The sequence below is a fragment of the Cygnus atratus genome, chromosome 12 (genome assembly GCF_013377495.2).
Source record: "Cygnus atratus isolate AKBS03 ecotype Queensland, Australia chromosome 12, CAtr_DNAZoo_HiC_assembly, whole genome shotgun sequence".
NCBI lineage: Eukaryota > Metazoa > Chordata > Aves > Anseriformes > Anatidae > Cygnus > Cygnus atratus.
This window is the reverse complement of record NC_066373.1, coordinates 16,692,903-16,714,147: the sequence shown is the minus strand read 5'-3', so window position 1 is coordinate 16,714,147 and position 21,245 is coordinate 16,692,903. Positions and strand designations below refer to the sequence as shown.

Here is a 21,245-nt window from a genome sequence, read left to right as displayed (position 1 = left end):
TTGTTTAAAGATAAACGCACTCGAGGGCACATATTGCTAAACATGCCACCAACGGTTTCTCTCGGGTTATCCCTGATCCTTTTGTAGTCAATGGGGCCACTGCCTTACACAGACAGCTGACCAGCAACCAGGAGCCACTGCCACTGTGCAACCAGAACTCACTTCGGACCACAGTTAGCATGAACATAGATTTGGCATCCATTTTCTTACTTCTGATGGCAAGGAAAGGAAGAAATTCTTCAATGCTCTATTAATTCTAGATAAATTCTGGTGAGTCTCCATAACACCCTACAGAATTTTATGTTCTACTAAGTAGATCATTTTCATGCTTGCTGTGGCAAAATACCAGGAGACGTGACTACACAAAAACATGATGATCTTGCCACGTTATACAGAATTTGGAGGATCACTATCATAAACATGAATATGGCATGTCTTCTAAATGCATATATATTCATACAATTATTTCTTCAGATTCCAATGTTTTCTTTTTTGTTGTTTGCTTTAAAGAAACACTCTTTGCATAAGAAAAAAACACATTTCAAATGATGCACACAGAGACCATACTTGACAGCTGATACTTACAGAAGTGATTCATTAGTCTTTGTTAAGAAGTCTGCATTCCTTATCATTGGTTTCTGCTAGTAATTGTGTATAGAACTGTGCATACAACCTACCACTTTCAAAGTAGCTCCATTTTCTCCCATCATTTTGATACTTAAATAATGTTAGGTATGGGGAAAAAAAATCAGACTATATTTATCTTGAATTAAAATTCACATTTTCACAGTAAGAGCATAAAAGTCAAGTCATTTTACATGAAGTAGAGATCTTTCCCCAGGGAAAAAAAAAGATGTGCTAAATCAATTTACCATTGTTTTACAAGTCAGCCACTGAAGATGATATCACAGACTGCTGAAATTAATGGGAGTTTTGCCATTGACTTCAATGGGCCAAAGCTGTCATCCTCAGTATTTTACTACACACGGAGGCCTGATGTCAGAATTAGTACAGCTTTACGAAGTACAATACAACGTAATTCAATTCATCACAGGGAAGTTGATCATGCCATCACTCAGTTGTGGCTCGCACCCACATCTATAAGATTCTTGCTTTGTTTTCCCATCATCATCACATAGGTGTTTGACCTGAGAAAAACCTCAGGCATGTTCATCACCAATGTTCCTTTATCCATTATCAATATTATGTTGTTACGGTGACAGTGCAGGAATAGAAAAGAAGTTAAAAATCCAAATGATATCAATGGAAGTATATGCAAACCACAAACAGTCAACATGCCAGAATACTGCCAGCAAAATCACAGTATTTAAAACACAAATACTTGAATTAAGGTCACACAATACCATGGTATAAGTAGTCATCCTAGGTGAACACATGGCTAGCTCTTTTATGTGCCACCTGTAGTACAGGGTTACAATCTGTCTTCATTTTCATGAATCTTAGGAAATATTGAACATTGAATGTTGGTTCCATTCATTTAAGAGATTCAGTGCTTAAGCACAAAGACAACTGAGGTAAGAGTGACTTAATTTCCTTGCTTTTATGGGTTTATGTCTTTCAACTTTAATGTTATTTCAACAGTGTTTTGTGTTTATTATGGAAATATTCTGCTATATTTCCCTTTTCTCAGTTCATGAAATTTTCAATATAACAAGAAAAAAAAACAGTTCAGATTCCTATTTTGAAAACCATATTGCCATTTTTATTCAGCCTGTATTTTAATATAGCATCAATATTTAACTACTTCATTAAATGAAGTGTGACTTTTATAGTGAAAATGTCAGTCTTTGCAGTTCATTAAATTCATTTAAAGCATAGCTGCTTGATTTTTTTTTTCCTGAAGGAATAAAGGACTATTAACTGAAGGCATAAACTTAGCATTAGCATGTACTTTTTTCCTTCAAATTAACATTTAAGATTTGTAACAGTCTTTACAAATTTAAGGGATTGTTTGTATCCTTTTGCATTATCTTTATTTTTATAACAGATGTCATTTTTACAGCATATACAACTGTTTATCACAGTTGGATATGACCAGTAGGATGTCACAGAGGATATTAACATGTCATGTGCTATTATGAATCTGTAGAATTCTGCAAGTGGTATTAAAAATATATTATTTTGAACTGTGGCATCTGGAAAAATAAACCATATATGATGTAAAATGTAATAACTCTTGGAATCCAATGGGGTTTATGAGTACTGTTTTCTGTTTCATAAAACATTCTTTGATGAGTATCCTTTTTCAAGGAGGGTTTCTATTAACTAATACAAAAGAACACAAGGAAAGCTCCCTTTCCAGAAAGGTAGTGCTATGTTTCTGCCAGATGTAAGAAATCCTGATACATATAGGACTGCTGTAACTGAAGTCTATATAGCTGGAAACGCTCATTATTTCTGATTAAATGGATGTGACTATAAAATACTTTAATAAGATTAAAGCTGCTGCTTTGAAACGTACTAAGAAATAAAAGTGGTAATAGTTTCTTTCCAACCTACTGCTCCTTTAAATGTTTGAAGTAGATTTCCATGACTTTGGTTTTGGAAGAAAAATGACAATTTCTTTTCAGTTTTACTGTCTGGGTTCCCCCTCGCCCATACAAAGCAATGTGGTTACACTCTTGCAATAAGGGACCTGAATCACTACCACTTCCTATTTACAGGCTGCACTAAATGGTCAATGCTTAGTTTATTACCATAGAGAGGGTGACTGGAGGCTGGGGAGGAGTGGGCCATAGACATTTTTCATTTTCAAGTGTTTCACTTTCATAACGGTAACATCTAATTCTCTGAAAAATCAGATAAATTCCTAGTGTTGTAAACACAGAATCCAAAATACCCTAACATATGCAGTCATTTGGGGTACCACACCTCAGTAGCATTAGATACCACAAAGATTTAATTTTGAATTAGGATGTGAAAAGGTATCAACTTATTCAGTCTCTAATTTTAAAGGTCACCATACTCCCCATTCCTCTCACCCAAGGGCACTTAAGCCTCTATGCAACCAGAAACTGGCACCAAATTAGAGAAGAAGAATGCAGTAATTAGTGCCCATGTAAGTTAAAAGCTCCATTCAGGACACTTTCTTCCACAAATGTTGTGCGCAACAGTTTTATTTTCTAGAACTACTTTGCATCTCCAAATTTTTGCTAAACCACTGTGATTTATTCTTCTGTGTGTAAAAAGTAACAGGGTTTTCAGAAAATTTTGGTGCTTGAACTGCCTTGCTCTGGATGAAATTTTCTAATGAGTACTAAGAGAATAAAAATTGCATTACCCCATGACTACAATTCCGAAAAAGAAGGAAGAAACTCTGAAACTTAATTACAGAAGCAACAGTCACATACAAACAGTTAACAGGTACCAGGGACATGCATTCCAGATTGGAGTTTGACAGATACAGGCTTTACACTCTGTCATTTTCTACACTGTTACATCTGCCAGCTCAAACTGATGGGCTCCAACTAGCAATCCCTTAAACCAAGATGACGTGGAGCTAAACAAAAATCATTGCTTTTAGGATGTCACGAGTTAAGACACAACTACAAAGGCAGTGTTATCCAGCTGGCTGTATTAAATCCATATGCTTTAGACAGGTCATAATTATGGACTCACTTGCACCAATACATGCACACCCTGCAGAATGGGATTCCCATCCTCATTCTTTAACTTGGAAACCAACTCTTCTACCAACAGCGTTTGGATAGCTATCCAGAATGTGAAACCAATGCTCGGTTTTCTCGCTGCATGGACCTCCCAATTGAAGGCTGAAACGTTGCCACTCTTCCAGATCTGTGTTTTCCTGCTAAAACAGTACAAGGAGGATCAATTTAATCTCAGCTACCTATTCACTTTGTGCAATCTTTGAGTCGTTCAGGTTGGAAAGGAGATACGGAGATCTCCAATCCAACCTCTGCTCAGAGCACAGGCAGCACTGAATTCAGTCCCATTCCCTGAGCTTCTCCTCGCAGAGCAAGTGCTCCAGGCACTGCCCATGTTGCTGGCCCTCCACGAACTTGCTCTGGATAGTTTCTTCAGCCAACTAGCCACTAGCACCTGCCTGTGCTCCTCAACAGGTCTGCTCCCCAGCCAGTCAGACCCCAGCCCATGTTTCTCAAACCAGTATACCATGGAAGGGCTTTAATACATTAGGCCAAGGATAAACATGTAAGCCTATGAGGGGTAACACCACCGTTGACAGACATTTCCTTGGGCATTTAATGTACTTGCGAAGCAGAGGACATAATTTTGGAGCACAAGCACCCTACATAATCAACAAAGACAAGGAAGCACTGACACAGGGCCTTAGCGTTCTGCAACCCTCAACAACCCTAACAGATCTCACAGGCTTTTTTTTTTTTTAAAAAGGTCTGCCTTACAAGAAAAAAATTTTTCCTCCAGAGAAAATATTTAATTCCCAATTTGACATATGAGAGTAAGCAAATAAAATCATACTGTTAGTATTAAGCAACTAAAGTAGGAAGAACCATTACTTTGGGTAATTGAGGCTTTGAAGAAAACTTTTACACCAACTATAGTCTCCTGCTTCTAAGCTTAACTCCAACAACAAACGAACAACACAATTCACAGAAGTGACAAACCTGGAACCCTATTTTTAAAAAGTACACTTAATGACACTTTAATCACACAAAATTATGCACCCGTTCCAAGACATATTAAGAAATAACAGCAATAAAACTTGAAAATAAGACTTTTACACCCAAACTGACTTATAACAGCAAATCATCAAAGTACATTTCAGAGTTCAGTAACTCCCAGGAAATTGTGCTGCAACTGCAAATAATCAGCACCTTGAAAAACTAGGCTACTGGAAGACCAGCCAATCCTTAGAAACTCAGAGCTAGTGGATATGTGCTGCTGCTTACATGGTTCTGGACTTCTTAAATTTCTCTCCAGATTTCTGGAGCCTGAGACCCAAAAACAGTTAAAAACAAATGTTTGTGTACAAAAAAAAATGTTAGCTACTGAATGCAGTGCTACAAATAAGAGGCTGTCAAAAGAAGTATGATTTACCAGGCCTTTGACCTGTGTTGTATACTATTGTACCAGACATTCAGTCCACCTTTTTTCTAAACAATAACTGAACTAATCCCACCCCTGGTGAATTCTCAAGATGCTTTTTGTAAACATGTAAGTTCAGCTCAACTGTACGTTTATTTAGTGCACCTTTTCAAATAAAGTTACTGGAAGAAGTTTGTTTTATATACTCCAGCCACGTGACCCTCTCAGGAAGTCATCAGATAATCTCAGTTTAAAATGAACAAACATGCCACCTACATTTTTCTATCATATAATAGGCTAGGAATGGAAATGTGCCAAAAAAAAAAATCCATAAGAGTGATTAGAAGGACATATTAATAATCACAGAGGACAGAAGAAATTTCCCTATATGGGTAGGTAAGAAATTATGTTGTTATTTTTGTACACTGGACTAAAAACAGATGCAAATGAACATTACAGGGTAAAGCATATTTCATGGGAATGCTTCACTCTGAAAAACTTCAGATTTACTTACAGAAAAATGATACAAGGGCTCTTCTAGAACTGAATTCCTTTTCAATTGACATACTTATTTAGTGAAATCAAACTAAGATAGAAGGACCCTTGCAACTTGCAACTCCAGCCAAAAACATGCATTTCATCACTATGGTTGCAAACACAAATACTCTATAAAATAATATAAAGAGTCATATAAAATGCATCAATTTCCTAGCTAAACAGGATTATAAACTGGACTTTTCAAGGAAAGATCAAAAGAATGGAATTATGCCCTCTAGAGAACAGAAACAGACTTGTTCATGAACATAACTGGATGCTAAGACAGGCTGCAAATTTTTGCCAGCGTTCTGCATACCTGTCTGAAGGGCTACTTAGCCCCACTGTCCAAACGACAATGAAGTTCTCACTCAGACCCCTGAGACCAGATTATTTTTCAGAACCTTGGAAGTGAAGCAGTTACCAGAGCGTGGAGGTAAGGAAGGAGATGATTATCTGACACATGCTTTGAAAACACACTGAGACAAATCATCCGATAATTTGATATCACGTTTGTACAGTCTGTCAAACCTTTAGATGCGAGTTTTCCATCACCTCTTCCAGAGGCATAAAGGCCTTTTCCTCCCCTCCACAGCATCCCTACCACCACCAAGGAAAAGCAGGCCAATTCTCATGGAATAAACAAGTGATTCCCCCATGCTCACAGATACTGGATAATTCCCCAACCTAAATCTCAGAAATAACACTTTTCCACTACCAAATTAGACTTCTGACAAATATTATTTAGCTGTCATGCATTACTCCAAAATCTTTGCTGACTCTGTAACTATTACGTCTATGGCTGCTTTGTCCGACTCAGAGGCACACTTCAGATCACAGAGTGCATAACAAAACTTCTAAATCATATGGTCAAGAACATAAGCAGGGAATCTAAAAGAACCATGTTGAACAAGGCTGAAAGTACAGACAACCTCAGGCTCCTTGTTTCTTTCAGCCAACCACACCACATAATATTTAGCATAAACTCAGAGCCTTAGAAGTGCCTCCCACTCCTTTATCTATCCCCACTCGGATGGGAAGACTGCTTCACCATCGTACTCTGGAAGTGAAAGGCTTTTTTCCCCCTCATTCCCACCCTAAGCTCACAACCAGCATTTTTACAGGCATGCCTGTAATAACACTGTCTTCCCTCTCACTTTGCTATGTTACCAGTATTACTGTTAAAGCATTGATACTTTGGGTCTCTTTTCTTAAGGAAAATCGATTCTCCAACTGCAAGGTACTTATTTAAAAAAAAAAAAAAAATCTTTGCTGCCAGACCTGCAATTTTACGTGTCAGTTCTTTCACACTTCAGAGATGAAGATTATCTTCACCTTCCCAACTTGAGGCAGCTGAATGTAGCTTCATTTTCGGTTGGTATCTAAGCTGGAGGAAAACATCATGATGATTCATTTGTTTAGTAAAAATGCAGACAAAACCAACTGGAGACCATTTTTATGCTTTCTAGTGAGGCAGATGCTTCTTCTGGTAAAGACGAGAGGCTGGATAAAGCTGGTGCTTTTTAGCAGCCAGAGGAACACTTACCAATGCTACAGCCCATCCACACATAACATATTATTAGAATTGCTTCTTTTGTTTTGTCAGCAGGTACGAAGAAGTGGCTTTATCCTTTTAGGAAATGAATGGTTCAGTACCCAAGAAACTACCACTTCAAAACACATCCACTAAGCTGAATTTTCTCCAGCAAGTTTATGAAGCTCAACTGAGAAGCAGAAACATCTCTCTTCTTCAAAGAGGGTATGCGCAAGAGCAGGACTGCACCCGCTTCTTTGAATCTGTAGAAGATTTTAGAAAGTAGGATGAGAAAGAAAATGTTGAGTATGTTTCAAATCAGTTCTTATATGAAGTTCAGTTTGTTTGTTTTTCTCATTGATTTTTATTTAATTATTTATTTAAGATAAACATGAATCATCTTCACAGGGAAAATTTCAGCAGCTGGGATCAATAAAGCAACTTCCCTCTTTCTAGCATTCATACTGAGATTCATCATCTAAAATCTTGTTATTTCTTATCTCTACATTCAAAGATCCCAGGCAACTGGAGTGTCAGAAAAAGGCTGCAGATAGGAGCTCCTTCACTTGGATACCATAAGGCAGTGGAACGGGAAAGCAAGAGAAGAACCTCTCTCTTTTGATCAAATGAGGACCAAAGATCAGTTCTCCAGAGCTTTTAGGAAATCTTTAAATGCAAAAAGCATGTATTTCTTCCCTCTTCCCTGCCTACATTAACAAACGGTTACTTCCTCTGGCACCAGAGAATGCAATGACTGCTTCCTACCAGAGCATTGTGGAAGATGAAGACTCAACTAAATAAGAAGAAATTGAAAAGCTGTAGTTAAAAAGAAGTAGGAGATGGACGATTTTTCACTGTTAAAATTCTGTGCCAGGGCTGTGCTGTGCATTGCTCGTACTCACTGCAGCTGCAAAGTATCAACCTGAGTTCATGATTCTGAAGGACCAGGATTGATTTTCCTCCATGGAAATTCTTCTGTCCTTTTTACTTTCACATTTATTTTAAAAGAAAAAGGTTACACCTGGGGGGCAGAGAGCGAGGTGTATGCTTGGTATCAGTTCTTTCCCACGCAGAGAATAAATGAAACTCTGAAGGCCTATAAATACCTGATATACTCTAAAACTTTATAGAAAGCTATTATATTCTTATGATTTCTAGACTTTATCCTTTTCTATGCATTTTAATTACTCTATTGATGTCATGAGATTTTAATGGAGTTTAATATCATTTTTGAGTCACAGAAACACAGAGTGAGGCATAACAACATAATGTTCACCTGCAGTTAGTCATAATATGAATCAAGCTCTTTATCATCACTGTCTCTCACTTCTTATGATAGGATAACCTTAAAAAATTTTGTTTATAAATAATTTTGCATAAGCATACAGTCAAACAACATGGTACACGATGCAGAGACGGCGATAGCAGAATTGAGTTAATTAGTGAAAGCAGAAGCAATGACAAGGAGACCCATGATCTCAAAAGTAGACGCATGGCACATATCCTGATGTATGTACCCTGGACAGTGACAAAAAGCCTCTTCCCACCTTTTCCCAGCAGTGGAAGATTGTTACAACTGATTCAGACCAATACTTCCTGTCTACGTTTTAAAAATGTGTGACTGTGCAAGAGTCACGTTTTCGATTCAACGTTTATTAGTTGTATGTATGACAAGTAACAGCTGCCAAATTTTCTTTACAAAAACCAATACAAAGCTCACAAAACCTCCTTACTACATTATCAAGTAAAGAATCAGGATTATTTTCTGGTATGTAAACTCTCCGCCAGACTATTAACAAAAGGGCAAATTCTGAGACCTTCCCTGAAAAAGCTGCTATTTACTAGAGACGAGAATACAGGAAGATAGGCAGCACACTTGTGTGATACGTTATCACCAGTAATATATTTGTGCTGATAGAATTCAAAGCCAAGCCTCGCCATCCTTTCTCAAACATTTTCTAACAAAGACAAAAAAGGCTGCTATCCTACCACAAGTTGTTTGCTGACTAAATTTAGAAAAAACAATTTGCTACTTAAAGTGGGTAAACTATAGTTGCAGATTGAGACAAAATATACACAGAATCTTACAAGTTAATAGCTGGTTTTTTTTAAGCATAATTACAGGTAAAAAGAGCAATATTCATCACTAAACTGTACACTGGGCATAACACAAATCTGTATATGCAGAATTCTGAAGCAGTATTGTTTTGCCTACTCAAGCATGTATTTAATGAACAGAACTGATATTTTCCTTTCATTGAGCTATGTTTAGCCCTAGATTACACTGCCTACCTTTTGCTGCATGTCAACTGTTGTGGGTGGCTCCAATGACTTTAGCCAGCCAGTCCAAGCCAAAGCAGGCAGCAGAGCCAAGGGGGCACAAGAAAGCAGCCCCAGGAATGTGCTGACCGAGCAAGCTCCATGGATGCTCTCACGGAAAAGGCACCCACAAAGCTGATCCCACAAAGGCCAAATCTCAGAAGCAAGTCATCATCTCATGGCATGACTAGTGGGAGAGTATGGGGTACTATCACACTTCATGGAAGCCACTGATGCACACATTTGACTCAAACATTTTTAAAAGACCAAAGTACGAAAACCATCCAAACTGAGCACACAGAGAAAGTGTGTCCATATGGCTTGTCAAATGCTTGAAACAACAATTATGTATTTTCAACAAGCCATACTATACCTGTGCACATTACAGCAGCAGCATCCAAGACCTCAGCACAAAGCATCTGATCAATACATTTATTTAAAAAAATATTTTGCACTTGTGAATTATTTGGTAGAACAGAATAAAATGAAGCAACTTGTATCGATTTATCATGTGAAATACAGTTACTGGACACTTAGAAAACCACAAACATGAAGTCGTGCACACAAACACATTGTTTGGTTCAACGATTACTTTTAGTACAAATGTTTTCACTTCTGCATCTAAATAAACTTCTTGTGTTTGCACCTCATAATATGCTTAGCTTTGTGGTACATCCAGTGTACAGCCTTGAAACTAGCCTCATTTTTACCTATAGCTCCCCTGTGGAAAAAGTGCAGACAATTCATTGTAAAATGCTATTTATTTTGCCTCATGTTTAGAGTTGGCAACAACTCTCCCCCCCTCCTTTTTTATTTATTTTTTTTTTAAACCGTAAGGTTAGTGTATTTCTAACCATATCAAGAAAAACAATAGGAGAAAAAGAGCCACATTGGGTTGTGGTAAGAAACCACAGCTATCAAAGTTTTTCACTAGACCAAATCAACAGTATGATATCCCCGTATTTACATGGCCACCTAATATAATCATTTCATACACACATTTACTAAGAACCCACAAAAGTAACTGTAGTAACCTACTAAAGCAAACAGAATGACTATTTTCCTATGCCTAATCATTTTTTTATTTATTTAAAAAAACAAATTCCTAAAAAAAAATGCAGAGGACTGCTAACCCATGATCAGTTTGATAAAAGTACAGCTTTAAAAAAAATGCATTTTTATGAATAACAGTAATACTGAAATACAGTCCCCGAAGCCATTCAAAATTCATCTATTTGTATAAGCCTTATGACTATAAAGAGTAGTATAAAAAGCAGAACAGGAAATAAATATGATCTGCTCTGAAAATAAGCTACTCCACTATGCAGCAATTGATTTTTGCATGGTTTTAACACAATTTTTCATATCAAAATTAGACAGCTAATCAATACGGATGTGTTTTAAATATGTCCTGAACCTACAAACCTTTACATAATTCACTGACTAAATATAAGAGTTGCCCCATTGGGACAGAAAGGATGATTCACACAGCTCAGGTTGTTTCCATGCATGGGTTCCTTGCAAAAACAAAACAAAACAAACCACAAGAAGCCAATACTTAATTTACATATCTAACAAACTATTTCATTCTTCAATCCCTATCTAATTTCTCCAGTATTTCCTGCTTACAGAATTGTAGTGTAAATTATGTTGTTTTCAATGCTAAATGCAGAAAAGTTTCTCTTGACATTTTTGTTCAGAAAATGAAATGGGGAGATGTCACCTTTGCATCAGTTCTCAAAAGGCGGTATCATAATGAAGCTGTGGAAAAGATTTTTTCAGATTGAAAACTGAACCTTACTTATATTGCTATAGATTTTGTGGAACTCAAGTCTACTGAATCACAGTAATAACTCCAACAAAGTTCAATGCCGGAGGACTCTTGAAAAATTAGAAGGTAATCATTCCAAAATCTGGGGGTTGATCTTTTACATACAGATGAAGGCAATTTACTTCAAGTGACCCAAACCATCTAAATATAGGCTTCATCTTTCAGAAATCCTACCCTATTGGTAATTTTACATACTTGCAAGCTCTTATTAGGTTGTCCAGTTGATCTGAACTCATTAGAATACTAAATCTACAGAAAATTCAACTGCAAGTGTGTCTCTAAAAGCAATATTCTGCTTTAACTAATGATTTATTTCATCATCACCAATTGCATACTTCATAAAGCAGAAGAGGAAAGCGAGAAGATACCTGTGCGTCTGCAGCTCTCACTCATCTCCAGTTTGTTTGCCAGTAACAAACAAGGTTATGCAAAAAAAAAAGTAAAAATAAAAATCAGAAGACAATCAGATCCCTTACTTCAGAGGTTGCCAGTCCCAATCCTGGCCTTTCATCCAAACACTCTCTTCATTTTTGCCTTCACTATGTCACAACTCACTCCTCTGCTTAAGATTTAGTCTTACCTCTCACAAGCCTGTGGCCAGGAGTGATAATAATATGGTCACAGTGACCCAGACAGTAAGAATGATCATAACTTTACAATAGCAAAAATAAAGCGTTGAATTGCTAACAGTTTCCCCCTTGAAATGCCAAGGGTTGGCCTGATCTAATGTCCATATAAGTAAATGAAAGATGTCCACATTGATTCAATCTCCAATGAGCATAACCAAACCCGAGAAACAAGTGCCAGAAAAAGAAAGAAAGAAAGAAAGAAAGAGAGAGTAGATTTCTATCCAAGATTTTGTTTTTTTAAATCAAGCTTAAAAGACATATTAAGACATACTCTCAAGTGTCTGTTTTTGAGAATGGATTGCTTTAAAAATCTTGTTTTGTTTTGATAGCATATCCTCAAGTATAGATGACAATTTGGAGGCTTCTTCATCTTTCTAAAGATTTTTTTTTTCTTTTCTCTCTTGATATTTATACAGGGATTTTCAACAAAATGCAGGCTGCTGGGCAAACTGGCCATGGAGGAGGAAATGGAGAACATTGATGTCAATAGCTGGCACATGAACTACACAAATAAACAACAAACTGGAAGAACTGTTTGTTTAAAACATTTCTCATTTTCAATAACAAACCAATATTTGCTACTTTCAGTAGAGCACCTTTTCAGACAGAATTGAGGCCGCAGCCATGGTCAGTCGTATCTACAGTACTCTGCTCAGAAAACTCAGTTATTTTTAAGGCGATGAAACCAGTCCATATTTTCAGCCTGCTTGCCCATTACCATGACATGTCTGAAAAAGTTCATGAAAACATCTATTCAGATACCCAAGGCGCATATTTCAGAAGCCACTCAGAAATGACAGCCTCCCCTTTTGTTTCTGCCAGTTCAGCAGTCCTGTAAATACTTGTGGTTTTCAATATATTGTTTCAGGTACAAACAGAGAGAATGCACTTGAAACAGAATTTAGATCAGTTTGACAGGTGCTAACACGCAGTGGAGAAGATATGAAATAGTAATCTTGTTACTAAAATAAATAATGAAAAACGTGGCTGCAAGCATGATCTCATCAAAGTCTTCATCTTAACACAGCACAGTGGCAAAGACCAGAAGGCTCTCGTGTGACATTGTTATCTAAAGTCCTGATTAGATTTTCACCTCAGAGTTCTCAATTTTGGTAGCAATCATCGCAAAGATACTATGGTGACTGGCACTCTATAAATACATCATACAGACAGGTAACAGTATAGAAGACGGCTATCAGATAAGAGTTTGAAGCATTTGAGAATTCAACCCTGCCATTAGGTCTGTGTAACAGTACTCAATTTTATGGCAGGAGAAATGTGATTACAGATAAAAAGGTAGGATTAGTGCTGTACAAATTCTTTTCCTCTTAAATTAGATTATCATCGCTCAGTAGCATTAGTTAGGTATTTCGGGAGTGTCGGAATTCAACAAATACATAGGCATGTATTAACTATAAATTTAATAAAAGCCTGCAGCACAACCCAAAGGTCACAATCTGACGGGCCTCGCTTTGCTAGACACTGTACGAAACTGTGACAAATGAGTCACAGAGAACTTGGAGTCTATGTGAGCTACTCTCACTTCAAGCATCTGCCAAAGAATGTAAGCTGTTATTTCCCGTTTCTATTTTAGATTTTATTACAAATTCATGATAATTCATTATAGGCTTAGGCTGGACGTGGTACCTCATACAATGCACTGTGCTGGGTGCAGGCAGAGCTGTGGGAACAAGGCTCTGCTCATCCCAGAGGATTTGCTGAGTATTTTCTTGCTCTAGAGCCAGAAGTGTGAGCAGGTGCCCCTGTCCCTGACATGCACACTTCAGAATTGCTATTGCTCCTAATTATCATTATTTTAGGAATACTCACACTTATTTCCACACATACCAAAAGTACTAATGCTTAGATTACCTCTAAGCATTAAGCTCAAACTCTTCCTATATATTGCTGTACATTATTACAAGCATCTCCCTGATACAATTATAATCCATCATAATGAAAACAGCTATTTTTTTTCTAAATCACCAGGATGAAATGGCTTCCCCTAAGGAAACTTTGTATGCATCCAATTCCTCCTCATGTCTTGATAACAAAAAGATGCAATCAGGACCAGATCTGCAGTATTAGAACAACAGACAAGTTGCACTGCACAATCCAATTTGTATTTCCATTATATGAGCTCATTCTGGACAATGTAGGTTCTTGCACAGTCGCTGCCCTTGGCATACAGGGGTTTCCTTTCAAAGCTAGCTCTTCAAGAGAGCTACGTCACAAAACCTGTGGGATGACTGCTCCTGTAAAACAGCGTAATGTAAGCAGTGATGGTGATACAAAGGGTAATTTGTGTTCTTGCAGATGTAGTCATCGGATCATTACACTTCCTCTTGCAAGCACAGAGAATCACATATCCAACATTTTTAGTGCTGGACTGGACAGCCAAATATTTGGGGAGCTTTTTTCTCTGCCGGCAGTAGTTGCCTGTATAGTCCTGGGTTCTGAGATACGAGAGGCAGGGGAGGGCAGCTCTGGGAAAGAAAGAGGTCAGCACACTTGCCACGTGTGCCAGAAGATCAATGGGAAATAGTGAAGGTAAAATAGTATTTACTAAGTTGATACTCAAAATAACAGCAAGTTCCCAATCCCTTGGTTACACTGCCTCCAGCAAGACCCCTAACTCCGAGGGCCAGCCTTGCCAGGGTCAGAGTGGAGGTACACGCATCAGCTTCCAGCTCACAGCCTGGTTTCATCAGAAGAAAAACCACCCTGTCTGCACCACAGCAGAGCCCAGATGTGAAGCAGCATATATGCAGAGCAGATGAGTGAGTGCGCAGCTTTCTGTCTTAACAGCATACATGCACCCATTGTCTCTCACCATCTGCTATATGAAAGAAAACCCTATGCATATATAGCCACACTAAATTTGCAAGAAGAGTAATTTTCAATCGTTTGCATAACTGTAATCCATTTTTCCTACCAACACACACTAATAGGAATGGCTTATAGCCCAGTTTAGCATACTACTAAACTACTGCTATCTATGCTTTACCTCTGGAAGAACAAGATAACCTTCCGGAGCTTCTTTTGTAAAATGCAAAATATTTCAGCCAAAAACATCAAGCTCTGACATTCACATATGTATTCTGGTGCCTAAATTAAGGTATGGATGTTTGAAATTTGTATCCTTCAAGGACAATCTGTGCAGAAGAGATAAACATTATAAAATGTAGACAGCTAAATAATGAAGTAAAGATTCTGGAATTTAATATAACAATAAGCACTGAGCTGTATGTGTTTAGGGTTTGGAGATTTCTTTTTCCTTTTTCAAATTGCATTATGAAAATTATGGTTACTCTAATAAAAAGAAATGTATTTGCTATGATGAACAGAAGTTCCCAAAATATTTTTAGTACAAGACAAGTAATTTATTCAATAAGTGAAAAAGTTTGTTTAGGGGAAAAAAAAAAAAAACACTACTAAACTATAGCAAATGTCCAAAATTACTCTCCATCAGCAGAACCATAGAAGGGCTCAAAACAGAAGCAGGATGTTTTACAACAGCTGCTCTCTTTCAACTTTCTTTAATTTTTATAGCTACTTCTTGATGGTGGCTTTTTTTGTTGTTTGTTTTGTATACAGAGCAGCAGGACTCTTCTAGAAACAGGCAGACCATGATCTCGCTCATGTGACTCTGAAACAGAGGTGCACCGCTGCTATCCCAAACCACCACCAGCCAGACACACGCGGGGTCAAGTTCCGTACTCTCACACCAGCTCTGAAAACTTATCAAATATGGCCCTGATCCAGCGAAGCACTTAAGCACATGCTTTACTTTAAACATGTAAGTAATCCTATTAGAGCAAATGAGATTCAGCATAAACCACTGGTCTGAGTCTCAGAATACCTTGGTTGCGGCCCTGATTATGTCAGTGACCGACTGCGTAACCTTGGACAAATCGCTGTCTTTCTATTTCCTCTTTCGCACCTTCTGCATGTTTACGGCGTTGCACACTATCTAGACAAAAATAATCCCAATCTGGAATCTTCTGGAAACTGCTATGCTACAAATAACGTCAGGGATACTTTCTTTCAGCCCCATTTAAACTGCTTCCTACACGCTCAGAAGTAACGTTCCCCCCCCAAAAATCACGATGACATCCCCTACCCTTAGGTGTACTTATCCAGTACTGACAACAGACCTCAAAACCATAACTTTGAGTTTAAGAACATGCTGTGGGGAGGGACCCCAGCTGCAGGATAGCTGCACAAGGGCTGGGACAGGTCCCCGGGGCCTGCGGTCACCAGGCCTGTTCCTGTCCCAGCGCCGTCAGAGGCCAGGCCCGACCAGGGTGCCCAGGTGGGACTGCAGCCCCTAAGGCACAAATGGGGCAGTCCTAGGAAAACCAGCAGGCAGCTGGAAGGCAGAATTGATCCATAGGGTGCAGGGCAGTGATATCAGCAGGCCTCACATTCAGTATTTTTAGACAATTGGATACAGCATGTGGTTTTCCAGAGGTAGGCCACGTGCCATCAACTCTACGCCTTGATGATCCCAAGAATGTTTTCGGATAAACAATTGTGGTTTTGCATATGTACACAACGAGGCAACACGTTTACTCGTGCCATCACGCTTCCTGCTGCCCGGCACTCGTCACAGGCGATGTCACTGTCACAAGAAGAATATGGATTCGGAGCGTAACAATGAGGCGGGCATGGATGAGCGGGCAGGATACTCAAATGAGTTTCAGAAAGACTTGAGGTGAAATACTGTCCCCGGTGAAATCAATAACAGTTCTCCCATTTACTTCAGTGGAGTAAATATTTCAGCTCTTTTTTCTATGCCTTCTGGTCATCTCAGTGCCGACCAGAGTAATCATTTATTTTCCTTAGGAACACAGGAAAAGGAGAGAATGGATGGAAAGTGAGGGAGGGAAGAAAGGAGGAAGAGAGGGAAGATTATTTCAAAATAAATGTACTCTTCTTTTTGTGGATAAAAAACCAAATCTAACAATAATTGCTACAGTTACAGATTATAAACAACACAGAAGAAGAGATTAGATCAAGTAGCTGAGAATCTTTCTAGGAACTCACTTGCAGATTCCCCTTCTGTCCTTGAAACACCTGTACACCACGCTCTGTTTTCCTGACTGAGCACAGCAACAGCAACTCAGCTTCGCCTGTGCCAGCCTGCTCAGGATCAGGCCTTCCACATGCAAAGACATCTATTATAAGCCACATGCATTATGAGCTGTACTCCGTTAATTAAAATATTTTCTGCCACAGATTGGAAGCCTGGCCTACAAGATACTTGCCAAAATTATGTTCAGGAGCACAGCAACTGAATTGCATTTTTGAATAGGTCAAAAGTTAGTTACTTCTGAATGTGTGCTCTGTTCTCATTGTATGAGGAAGGGAAATACAGTCAAAAGGTTATATCTAACTCTGTGCATTTTCTGCAAGTTAGTGGTCAAAATAAACTTCTGGTTTTGCAACCATTCAACATTTTGGACGTAAAAAAGAAAATCAGAAAGAACCTGTACAGCAAACTGCAACAGCTTCTGAAATAAATACATACCATGCATAACAATAAAGTTACTGAAGAAGTGAAATTTACAGTAAGCATGCTGTCTGTCAGTAAGTGTTGTAAGTTTCCTAAATTAGTTGGCATATCAGACAACAGTGAATATTTACTGCGTGTTTTAGAGCTCTTGAAGTCCTTAGCAGCATTCACAGTTAAGGTTGACATTTCATCTTTAATTCATGCTCCCGTGTCTTTCTATATTAACTACTAACAAAGCAGCATGCTAATAGCCTCCGCACAGAGCATGCGCAGGGCTCGGCCATGCATGCTCCACGGGAGCACGGCTCTGCATCTCTGCTGAGAGTAGATCTGTGCATTTTGGAAACGGAGGCAGACTCTAAGTCACTACTGACAAACTTGAACATTGCAGCAGCTGAGACCAAGATGATCGTAAAGATGATCGCAAAGAACAACAGAAAAGGACACTCGTGACTTCTACTTGAAAACAATTTATCTGGGAGAAAGTTTTGTTCAGCTACCAAACCTCTTTACTTGAGCCCACGTTATTTCTCCCTCTGAACATGATCTTTGTGTTTCAGCAAACTTTATTTAGGTATTTGGAAAGGATTCTTAAAAGCAAATAAAAAAAAAACAAATGATTTTAACATAAGCTTAGACTTTGTGCAGCACCCTTCTGTTCCCCAGCATCTCATACAGTGCCTCACAAAAGGCCCCAGAGGTTGGACAAACATAGCACCAGGAAAAACACAGTGTGAAAGGGATCTTTATGTGCATGTGTGAGGGCCCAGTGCTAATAGCTCAATGTGCTATTGACACATCACAGTGCAAACAGCTAAGGCTTTTTCAAAATAGCATGAGTCACAGTGTCATTCTTAACTTCGTCTTTCCCAGATTCGGATAATTTGTGGAACAAATCATCTCCATATTATTAAAACATATTTTCTGTAAATGAAGGTAGCCACTGGGGAATGCCTAGCGCCTGACTGTAACATTTGCTCCATAAACTACACGCGCCGCAGAGAAGGTGTGAATAAACACAAGTGGGACTGCAACTTCTTCGACAGCCCTGGTGGAATTAAAGCGCTCGTTACCCTTGGGTGCTAGCAGCCAGTGCCCTTCCAGACATCCCACCCTCTGCTCTGCTAGGGTTAGGGGCTGGCCAGGGCAGAGATGGGGCAGCCGACCCCTTCCCTCCCTGCCGGGGTCGCCCAAGCTCCGCCGGGGCTCTGCCGGACCCGGGTGGCAGCCCGGGACAAACCGTGCAATGCCCAGCCCGGGGAGCCTCTGCCTGTGTCCCCCGGGCTGCGACACCCCAAAGTTGCCGGCGGGCCGGGGCCGGGCTCCGCAGCCCACCGGGGCCCCCGGGAGGGTCCCTGCCGCCACCCGAGCCCTCCCCACCGCCGGGAGCCCCCAGAGCATCCCCGGCCCGGCGGGGCACGGGCAATTAACGACCGCGGGCATAATCACCTTGTTGTAGCTGTAGTAACCCAAGCACTGGGCAAAGTCCAGGTTGGAGGGGTCTCCGGGAAGCGAGCTGCCCGCCGCAGCCGGGTAAAATCTTACATCCATGCCGGTGCTTTGGTCCCAGAAGTGCACTTGAAGAGAGCGCCGGGGGCTTTGATAGATCCACCTTCAGGTGCCTTCCCCGGCAGCGGGCACGGACGGGGGACGGCAGGGGGCTGCGAGGGGGAGAGGCGGCGGAGGCGGCAAAGTGCAGGTAAACGGGGAGGAGGAGGAGGAAGACGAGGAGAGGAGCGGGGAGCAGGGGTGGCGGGCGCGGAGCCCAGGTGGGTGCCCGTCCGCCGGGGCGGCCGAGAGGAGGGCTGCTGCTTTGGAAGAGCCCGGTGCCAAGCCACAGGCTTTGCCTCCGCATTCAGGAGCAGCTGCCGTACACAAAGGAGCCACGCGCCCAGCACCGACCGACAGCCGGCCGGACAGACACACAGCCAGACAGACACACAGACCTCCCCAGCGGCTCCAACCGTAGGGGAACGGGGAAGGGGGGAAGGGGGGGAGGGGGGGGGAGAACAGAGGGAACGCGATGCGGGCTGGGGAAAGGAGGGGGAGAAAGAGGGGCAGCGCCCCCGGAGTTGGATGCAGCGGGGGCTGCGCGGGTGCGAAGTGCCGGAGGAGCCGGCTGGGCGCTGGCAGCGCTCCCCGGGAGGAGCGGCCGGGCCCCGTGCCCCTCCCCGCCCCGCCACCGCCCCTCCCGCCGCCCGCCCGCTGCCGCCCCCCGCGGCCGGTGCCGGAGCCCCGAGCGCCGAGCCCCGGAGCCGCTGCCCATGGCCGTCCTCGTTCGGCGGTGAGGCGGGGACTTGCCCCGCTGCCCGCTCCCTGCCCTCCTTCGGTCTCTCTGTAAGGCGCCTTATCGATCGGTCCCGCTGCCCGGCGGGGGTGCGCGGAGGAGAGCTTTGTAGCAGGCTGCGGACACCGTCCCGAAGGCGCCAAGTCAGTGGGTGCCCGTGCAAACATTCACCGAGGATCCACGTTTGTTTAGCCGCCGGGCTTCCAAGTCCCGGCATCTTTCGGCAGAACTTTTGAGGGAACCGCTAAGGCAGGAGGAAAGGCTGTTTGGCCTCGCACCCATGCCCCGCAAACAAGGTGCGAGGGAGAAAAAGGATGGAAGCGCCCTTGAGTCAAGGCTTCAAAAGTTCTATGCTGGGGAGAGACCTGTCCTTTGCGTCCAGGGCTGTGTCCCACCATCCTTGACCGTCTCTGATTTTCTCCAAAACGCCAACGACAACAGAACTATACCAGGTTTAGCTGTACAACACCGGCAAGACCTTCTCCGAAGGCTGTTTGCCCACACTTCTGCTGCGGCAGCAGGGGTCAGGGACCAACGCTGCAGTCCCACCTCTGCCCAAAAGCTGCCCCAGGGGCTTAACACCCCTCACTGCCCTGCCCCGCGAGAGTTTGCACTGGGTAGGTAGTTGGGGGAGCACACTCCAAGTCAACAATCACAACGTGTGGAGAAAGGGAACATCTTCCCAACTCCATTCCTAGAAGTCTTGCAGATTTTTGTGGCACAAATATTGTGGCAGGTTCCTGCTGGCACAGGAGGCGCCAGATCGCAGAATCAGTAATGCCTTTGTTCAGGATGTTGGTTCCCAAGTGTCATAGCTTGAAGCCAGGAAAGATCTCTGAAGTGACATTTTGCTCTAAGAGCAGAATTAAACATAGCATGGATGTACATCTGTATTTACATGGAGTATTTATAATCTAGCTTTCTAGAAAAATGTGTATGAACTGGTAAATGCCTAAGTAGAAAAGAAAGCAGGCATATTCAGCCAGATACTTAATCCAATTTCATATTTGTTCAGTGTCAACCATTTCTAACCAAAGGGGAAAACTGCAGAAATCAACTCTGTTGCTAGAAGGGGAACGGTTGAGGAGCACACACTTCGGAGTGTTCTCGCAGGCACATCCCATACTTGTGGCAAAAATTATTTATGCTTCTTAGAGAAAGAAATTGTTCAGAAATAAAGACAGCCCAGCACTGAATCCATATCAGAACACAACTTTGCTTTCCTCCAACAGCAGTGGCAGAAAAGTGGTAATGTACAGGCACAGCAAACTCCTTTTGACATTCCAGCTGAGGTTAATGAAGTAATACTTGCTTTGTTTTATTCATTGGGTGGCAAACGTTTCTGAAATCAAGTGTACAAGTTAGAATAAGCAGATGCTCGGGTACAGGAAGAGATTATTGGCACTGAGTCCTGATGTGCTCTGCTACATAAATACGGGCATTTCCAGACTGCCTTGCTCTGGTTCTCTACTCTTTTAATGCAATCTGAAAGCACGCTCCCTTGGAATTCAGAGGGAAATTGAGCAAGGAATGAACAGCAAATGGTT

General features: G+C 41.2%; 1 protein-coding gene across 1 annotated transcript in view; it reads right to left on the bottom strand.

Moving 5' to 3' along the window:
• TOX3 (TOX high mobility group box family member 3) overlaps positions 1–18,962 on the bottom strand; it is a 75,199-nt gene extending 56,237 nt beyond the window's left edge. The window contains exon 1 of the mRNA XM_035543617.1: positions 18,861–18,962. Coding sequence (XP_035399510.1) covers positions 18,861–18,962 — 102 coding nt within the window. The remainder of the gene's footprint in view (positions 1–18,860) is intronic.
• Between the last annotated feature and the right edge of the window lie 2,283 nt (positions 18,963–21,245).